The 8,586-nt window shown below is 44.1% G+C and overlaps 1 protein-coding gene across 1 annotated transcript; it reads left to right on the top strand.

The window, feature by feature from the left end:
• Positions 1-503: 503 nt before the first annotated feature.
• On the top strand, positions 504-8,174 carry tbx18 (T-box transcription factor 18). Its single transcript, XM_061091903.1, has 8 exons — positions 504-732; positions 2,147-2,303; positions 2,600-2,701; positions 4,152-4,323; positions 4,729-4,896; positions 5,739-5,803; positions 7,144-7,238; positions 7,636-8,174. The coding sequence occupies exons 1-8, from the start codon at positions 504-506 to the stop codon at positions 8,172-8,174; spliced, it is 1,527 nt and encodes a 508-aa protein (XP_060947886.1).
• Positions 8,175-8,586: the final 412 nt, after the last annotated feature.

Raw genomic sequence — 8,586 nt, 5'->3', positions numbered from 1 at the left:
GTAGAATTTCCTCCAACAGCACATCCTTCCACAACCCTCTTTAAGTTGTATCAGTGGTGGCTTTGAACACATTCAACTTATGAACCATTAATGAGGAATTCTACAAACAGAGGCAACGTTCTCATTCTCATCCTCGAGCTCTACTTTGACCACATAAGGCGGCAGGAGTGGGCCACGCAGCGGGCGGGACCAGGGGGATAGTTCCGGGGGGCTGGGACCACTTGTGATTGGCTGCCCGGTGCTGTGATTGACAGGTCGCCTTCCCCGGCGCTCCTCTAAACTCCAAGTAGTTGACTCTCTCCTAAAGTGCGCACGGCTCTCCCGGGTAACGGAGACAGCGACACATCTCCTCCCGGCTCCCCGCGCTCCCTCCGCTGTCCCGGCCGGAGGACAGACACGCAGACCCCGCACAGAGCTCCAGGCTGTCCCCGTGGATTCTCTTATTTTTTTTCCGTTTTGAACTTTTCTGGCTCCCCTGCAAACTCGTGACCCCCGAGAGAGACATGGCAGAGAAGCGGCGTTCCCCGTGCGCGCTGAGCGTCAAGGCGCACGCCTTCTCCGTGGAGGCGCTGATCGGAGCGGAGAAGAGACGCAGGACGGACGAGGCCGTGTCCCCCGGGTACGAGGACGGGACCGATGTCTCCGATCTGACCGGGAGCCCGGGGCCGAGGGCTGACCGAGCGTGCACCAAGGAGCAGGGCAGCGAGGCCGAGTGTGCGAGTGACGGATCCCGTGAGTACACATCAACAAATAAAAACAATCACAGCAAACAGAGTTATTATAATGGGTTCGCTACCTGGTTGAAATTTGACTTTAAATGAGGCAACTTTACCAAATCAGTTGTAACCACTAAAAAGGTCAAAAACATTTTTTTTAAATGTCTATCTGTTAGAACAAATTATGTAACTTCCCCATATGAGCTGTAGCTTTTTTTATATCTTACCTTTCAAATTAGACCATGCACATTTGTTGTCATATTGTTATTCTTAAGGGGGAAATAAACTTGCATTTATAGCAACTTGCACATTTACCTTCCACAATGAGAAGCACAGTTCTTTGTAGCCGGCCTGCGCACTTTCCTCTGTTTACAGCCCATGGAAACCTCAGTAATAATCGTGGCTGAAAAGATGCAGATCCTGTAGTAAAACGAGGACAGGCTACATGGGCAGAGCCGCACAGTGGAAATGTGATATCATATCACGGCCCTGCTCTTGTAAATATGAGTGTGACTAATGTGAGACACTTTATGAGTTGTGTTGCAATCATAAACACGCCAATTAGCAGCGTATAAAGACAGAGAGACTCCCCCCGGTACGAGGATCCTGAGAGGTCTGCAGCAGAGGCTAAACCGACTGGCCCTGACGAATTAGGATTTTTAAAATCCGCTGCAAATTGTAAAATGCCCCTTGGCTGGGGGGGTTTACCTCTGTGTTACAGTTTGGCTCGTTAGGCCCACGTCTAATGTGCATAAATTTCCATTACTCGGTGAGGCCATGTGTTGAGCAGCCCAAATAACAAAAGCAGTGAGACACATAAACTCTAGAGGAGTGTCTAAACGTGTTCTCTCTGTATTAAAACTGATTTAAACCCAAGGACTTCATTATGAAAATCATTATGAAAACCATTGCTGTGCTGGGACGGATGCAGCTATATTTCTAATATATGATGGTGTATATATTCAGTAATAAGTGCAGAGTACCTTGGACTTAAGAGACATATATTTTATTTCAGCCTTTTAGGGCACCAGTATTCAACATGAACACAATTATAGGTCTACTTAAAACATTTTACCTGCTTGAAATAATAACTGTGAAATAAATTGTGTAGTAAAATTTGTCGTTTTTGTCGTATTGCTGCTGAAAATAGTCATTGCAAAAATGACTGTTGCAATAACCCCTATTCATATATAGACTATAGGCCTAAATGTGAATTGATGGAGTTTAAAACATCTTCTGTCCAGTATATATATCATAGCCCTGCTGTAATGTTCATGTTTAAAATGTTCTGTATTAAAACGTGTGTATTTTCTACGAGTCACACCACAACTAAAGCACGTTCACCTTGTAGGAGAATAATTCTTGGCTTTGGTTGATTTGTTGTGTTTGTACCCACACGTGTCCTAATCTCTCTCGTCCTTCCGGTGCAGCGGAGAGCGAGGACGCGCTGCTGGAGAGCCCGCAGCCCGCCGCGGTGTGCACGGTCACAGCCGCCGGGGACGAGGCCCGAGTGGACCTGCAGGGATCGGACCTGTGGAAACGGTTCCACGAGATTGGCACGGAGATGATCATCACCAAGGCTGGACGGTGAGAAATCAGAGATCATAATGAAATGGGTTGTTTAATGCCCGAATTAATGCTCAGACATGCACTTTGATTTAGAAAGAATAATGTTATTATACTGAGGGAAATTAAAATATGCCCACATTCGAAATAATATAGAATCATTATAAATATGAAAATAATAAATTAGACTTGACTATAATATAAGAGTTATAAATAAGGCAAATCGCCTGGCTTGGCAAAATGGCTAGTAAAATAATCATTTAAAATAATTACAATTTGTACTGTGAATAGAATGATTTATTTGGTTTCCTTTTCAGGCGGATGTTCCCCGCAATGCGTGTGAAGATCACGGGCTTGGACCCACACCAGCAGTATTACATAGCCATGGATATAATCCCCGTGGACAACAAACGATACAGGTAAGAGAGCACGCACACGCACACGCTCACACTGCGCAGTCCGAGCCAACGCAAACAGGGATGACAGAAACATGCACTCTGTCACTTCCAGGGCTCTAAAGTTGACATTTAAATGGCCGCAGCTGCAAGTAAATATCACGAAGCTTTTATTGGTGGCAGATAACTTCACATGCACGTCCTGTAGCGACGGGGATGTCGCATTAATGTTCGTCTTAATTTAGACTCACGCACTCTGCTCCTCCATGGGACAACCCTTTTTTTTCTTTTTCAAATGTGCAACCCCAGCTCTCCCTCTCCCTCTCCCTCCACAAATGGCGCCTGGCACCGGTGCTTTGTCACGGTGGTTTTGTCGTCCCTTTTGGAAAAGGCCTTTTGGAGGCCTCGCATCTCCACCCTGGAAGGTCAAACCAACAAATGCTATAATGCACAAGTAAACAAGCGCGATGGCACAAATGCAGCCAAGTCTTCGCATGCCATACACAGTGGCTCTATCATTTGAGAAGTTGTTTTTAGCAGATTGGTGGAGTAACAGCCTTTCATAGGAACATGCAGTCGCTCTGATAAGATATTACATCTGAGCATAAAGGTTTGTGCGCTCACAGTTCAGAGGAGGCAGAGTCTGAAGCTTTAAACCCGACACAGCAGGTGATGATAGCTAAAGGTCATTGAAGATATAACCTATAACCTGCGATGTGCATGTTACATCGTTATAACTTGTGACAATGACAAATATCCGTAGTAAAAAATGATTGGACTATACTTGAGATATGCACGATTTTGGATTTGGCAGGACCATTTTTTTTTAACATCTTAAAATAAATGTTGCAATAAGTGTTGCAAAAGAGAAAGGATGTTTAATTGATTGGTGTTTATTATTCCCCTTTTAATATGGCTTTTTTGGGGTGGTTCTTCCTGACTCTTGTTGAGGGTTAAGGACAGGGGAAGTCCCACCTTGTTAAACCCTATATGAGACAAATTGTGATTTGTGAATATGGGCTGTAATTTGCAAATCAAATGGTATTGGATTTGATCTAGTAACTATATTCAAGTGATTTATCTGTGTAATTATTAGCATTATTATTTAGGTACTTCCTTCTGTATTTTAACCATTTGTTTTCTGGTTGTGCAGCACTTGTACTTTTTGTTGAAAACTGCAAATAAGTATTATTACCTTACTTGAAGGTTGAATGAGTCAGATAGGTTATATGTAGTCAAATCAGAGTATAGGCCAATCAGATATCCAACAAGAGTCCAATAATACATGATCTCAATCTGCAAAAATTCCTTATATGGATTACCTATAATTATAATTGATGACAATTTATCGCCAGTCATGTTTCTTGCCAAATCCTGCTGTTGTGTGAAGTGAAACGAGCAGCTATAAAAGTGCAACCCTGTCACATTATGCTCATTTTAAATGCCTGTGTGTTTTTGTGTGTGCTTTGTGAAGGTATGTGTACCACAGCTCCAAGTGGATGGTAGCGGGGAATGCGGACTCCCCTGTGCCGCCCAGAGTGTACATTCACCCGGACTCCCCGGCCTCAGGAGAGACGTGGATGCGTCAGGTGGTCAGCTTCGACAAACTCAAACTGACCAACAATGAGCTCGATGACCAGGGACATGTGAGTGCCACGAAAGAGCCTTCAACACATCCCTTTGTTATTATAGGCTATGTTTATAATATTCATATTGTCACACTTTAATCTTTCCTTAATTTCAAACCTTGATTAGATTTTTCTAATGGGTTTACTCATTTTAAACATGCTATTATTATTATCATCAAAAAGGCAAATTTTACAAGACAATAAAAGACGGCAACTGTATTTTTGTGCAGCATTTTCCTAATGATTGCACAAACAATATTTTTAGGTAAAAAGTGTGTGTTTTTCTTTGTGTGTGCATGCATGTATCATCTCTCTTTCCACTTATGTTCATTATCCAATAATCATGTTTTATAGTTGTAAACGATCTTAAATTGGTGTTAAAGTAATTTCATATTTAAAGAGTAATATTCTCTTCTTGTTCAGATCATTCTTCACTCCATGCACAAGTACCAGCCGCGGGTCCACGTGATCCGCAAAGAGTGTGGAGAGGAGCTCTCCCCAGTGAGAGCCGTTCCTGCCGGGGAAGGCACCCGCACCCTCGCCTTCCCTGAGACTGTGTTCACCACAGTCACAGCATATCAGAATCAACAGGTAGCACAACCCACATCATCATGACTTACATTTCCCCTTAATAACAAAACCTAAATCATTTTTGTATTGTTTTGTGGTTGCTTCCTATAGCAACGTCTCATAAGGTTGGAAATACACTTCTGCTCCACTGTTCTCTTTAGCTATACTTTCCAGACAGAACAGGATTACACAATTTTAAAATAAGAAACAGTTTTAATTTCTGCATGATATTAATTTTATGATGTTCACCTTGGTCTGGTTTGCAATTTAAGAACAGTCCACATGCATGAATGTGTTTGTGTGTGTGTGTGTGTGTGTGTGTGTGTGTGTGTGTTTCTTACAAAACACAGGCCTCCAGTTCCTTAATTTGTTGAAGAGGGAGTTCTACTTACCAACTGTTTCATATTTTCTAGATTTTCCCTTCAGAGTCATTTTTAGAATCATTGTCTTCATCTCTGGGAAAATAAAGTGTTTGTATTCTTGCACTGGACCAGTCAAAATGAATTTTGAGTTAGTCAGTTGGGATTGTCTGACCCTATGATGGCTGGAGACGGCAATATGGTGGCGATGCCTATAAAAGTCCCTTAGACGTGGGTCACAGAGCTGGGCCTTAAACACCGCCCACAGCCTGAGCACCCCCACAGACATTAACCGACACGAATATTCACACATAAATTCACATGTAAGTGCAGGAAAATAGTAGAACACATGCAAACAAGTGGCACAATATAGAGCTTTCTATGCCCATGAATGTATTTATTAATAGACTTGATGAAAAATAATGATTTCCACTCCACTGTTACCATGGACTTTGTACGAACTAAATGTTTGGAAATAATCAAGATTTTTATTTTGCCTTTCAGATAACAAGGCTGAAAATTGACAGAAACCCATTTGCCAAAGGCTTCAGAGACTCTGGCAGAAACCGGTGAGTTAATTTCGACCATAGAGATTTTCACATTATCTACTGCATTAAGGATAATGTGGGATGCATGGCTGCATTATATTCTGGCTTCTTTGTGGTTTTTGTCACGGATATTTCCGTGTTTTAATGGGGAGCAAAGCTGTTTTTTAATTTTTTTTATGGAAAATGTACTATAGCTTCCCATTAAATCTGTGCTAACTGGCAGAAAAGTAATATACTTATGTGGCATATATTATGATGGTTTCATCGTATTAATTGGTGATGCATTTTCTTTTAAATGTGCTAACTTTAAAGCCACGTTAATTCCTACAATCTCATAGTTAGAGGCACATGCTCTGACGGGGAAAAATTTAACCTCAACTGCAAACCTAAATGGAGCGTCAGATTCCAGCCTGCCTCGTAACATAAACATCAACAGCAAAATAATAAAAGTCAAGAGTCTCCTGAAGAAAATCTGTATAAACACATTTCTAAACATATATAAACACAGCATTAAAACAACACGGCAGTAAAACTCCAACAGTCTCCGAACAGCTACTCCCCTGAGGCCTCATAGAAATCATTAGATAGGAGAGGAGAGGAGAGCAATGGGGGAGAGCAGGAGAGAGGGGAGGAGAGGGAACGAATGAGACAGAGCGTCAGGAAGGTAAAGAACGGCCAACGGGACAACCGAGGGACCGTGACAGCTGACCCTATAAAAGTAAACCTCAGGAAGGCCGAAAAAAATCTTCCCCTTAAATATTACAGGAAGAGTTAAACAGTTTGCTAAATAAACTTCGGCTCTGATAGGCTACTCCGGTGCACACCAGAGTCGCTCCGGGCAGCTTGTCTAAATTATCACCGTGGCTACAACCCCGCGGGGGGGAGGACTTTTATCCTCACGCTAACGAGGGGTAACAGAGCACTTGCATTACTCCGCCACAGCAACCTTCTGCCCCACCTAGAGGAGGAGGGCGACGCAGATTTGGGGGGAAGGGGAGTCCCACCTCATAAATCCTTGCTGCGGCTTCCTGCTCCTTCGTCCTGATTCGCCCGTAAAAGCCGTGTGAAAGCAATTACCTCAGAGCACCCGGCTGGCGGCAGCCAATCGCAACACGGCGTTTATGCCCCTCATTACCTGCAGTCTCCATGGAGATGGAGAGTGAGGCCCCACAGACTAAGATGGCCGCCAGGTGTTTGGCGTAATGTAAGACCCAGAAAGCATGCTGGGAACAAGCAGCTGCAGCTGCATCAGTGACTACACAGAGTGCAGGACTGGAATTTCCGATCCAAATGGTTCTGTGATGATTTGTCTGTAATTCTGATGTATTGTGTTAACGAGTGCATATGTGTGTGTTCTGCAGGATGGGTCTGGAGGCTTTGGTCGAATCTTATGCCTTCTGGCGTCCTTCTCTGCGAACGCTCACATTTGAAGACATCCCTGGCATGGCCAAGCAAGGTAGAGTGAAGTTATACTAGCTTCTAGATTCTGAGGACAAGTCAACTTATACAAGGAACTCAAGTTATTTAGGGACATTGCATAATCATCACTACCATCTGCAATCTGATGCCTTACCAAAAGAAAATGTTCCAGCCATTGCATTAGAGGGTTGTGATTTACGTGTTCAATAATCCAGTCTGACCCTAGATGTTATAAAAATGTAAATGGTCATTTATAGGAAAACGGTTCCTCACTCGATAGACTAATACCTCATCTCAGGGCATCATTTAATTCTAACAGTTGATTCATGTATCTGTAGTTGATTTCAGCATTGAAAGCAATGACCAACTCTGAGTAGTTGATTTGGTGGATGTGCTGATTTCATTCTTCTGTTTCTCTGGCTCTGTCTCTGTAGGAATCCCAGGAGCTCATGGAGGGGTCGGAGCAACATCTCACCTGCTCTCCGCGTCCCCATGCTCCTCACCTTTCCAGGTTTGCTCTCTCAGCCCACCTGACTACACCTGCAGTCGACCTACACACCCACTCCATCGGTTCAGCAACGGCCACGAGCCATACCCCCCTCCCAGAGGTCCATCGGCGTATGACGGTGAAGGATTCTGTACCCTGCCTCTTCCTGCTTCCCAACTTGGCTATCTATCCAACCACAACCCGCAGGGTTACGCTGGTCTCCGCCTCCACACACCGCCCTACAGCCTGTACGGTTACACATTCCCTCCCTCACCACGCCTCGCTGCCAGCCCTGATAAAATGGCGGCTGCAACTGCCAATCATCAGAGTCCCTTCCTTGGCTCGTCTCCTAGTGGGACTCTAACGGACAGTCTGGGTATGCTCAGTGGAGGACAGCAGGGCTTTTTGTTTGACTCTCGGACTTTAGGACTAGCAGGTACTCAACCAGGAGGTGGGGCCTCACAGGTCACTGCCCACATGGGTTGAATTTGATACTGGATGTCTAGGTTGTCACGAAAAACGAAATGACACCCTGGAATGGGTGTTAGTTGCTTTTGGTTGAGACAGTTCTACAAATGAATCATCCATGTGCTGAACAGGCATTGAGCTGAGATGGACTAAGAGAAGATTGACAGATCAAGCTATCGTTTCTGTGAGCATGCAAGCTTGTCAAAGCTGCTTTAACTGCATGTGCAGCTGCAGCGTTCACTAAACGAAGAAATATCCTGCAGCTTTGATTAAGGAGTCCAAGCAATGCAACTCAGCGACTGTTGTGGGACTGAATATGGATAGGGCCGACAGAGAGCTGGCCCAGACACTCATAGCAAGCACTTCAACCCCTGGCAGGAGGCCCTGAAGCAGTATTATACTCACACAGCATTCTGCACGGCCTCTATGA

The sequence above is a fragment of the Limanda limanda genome, chromosome 18 (assembly GCF_963576545.1).
Source record: "Limanda limanda chromosome 18, fLimLim1.1, whole genome shotgun sequence".
Taxonomy (NCBI): domain Eukaryota; kingdom Metazoa; phylum Chordata; class Actinopteri; order Pleuronectiformes; family Pleuronectidae; genus Limanda; species Limanda limanda.
The sequence above is the reverse complement of the archived record's forward strand: the minus strand, read 5'-3'. Positions and strand labels throughout refer to the sequence as shown.

What these genes read in the sequence shown, in the direction of transcription:
- tbx18 (XM_061091903.1), top strand. Translation starts at nt 504, where the DNA reads ATGGCAGAGAAGCGGCGTTCCCCGTGCGCGCTGAGCGTCAAGGCGCAC. An exon ending in GTGTGCGAGTGACGGATCCC is followed by an intron (nt 733 to 2,146) that starts GTGAGTACACAT and finishes CTTCCGGTGCAG; the next exon opens with CGGAGAGCGAGGACGCGCTG. An exon ending in GTGGACAACAAACGATACAG is followed by an intron (nt 2,702 to 4,151) that starts GTAAGAGAGCAC and finishes TGCTTTGTGAAG; the next exon opens with GTATGTGTACCACAGCTCCA.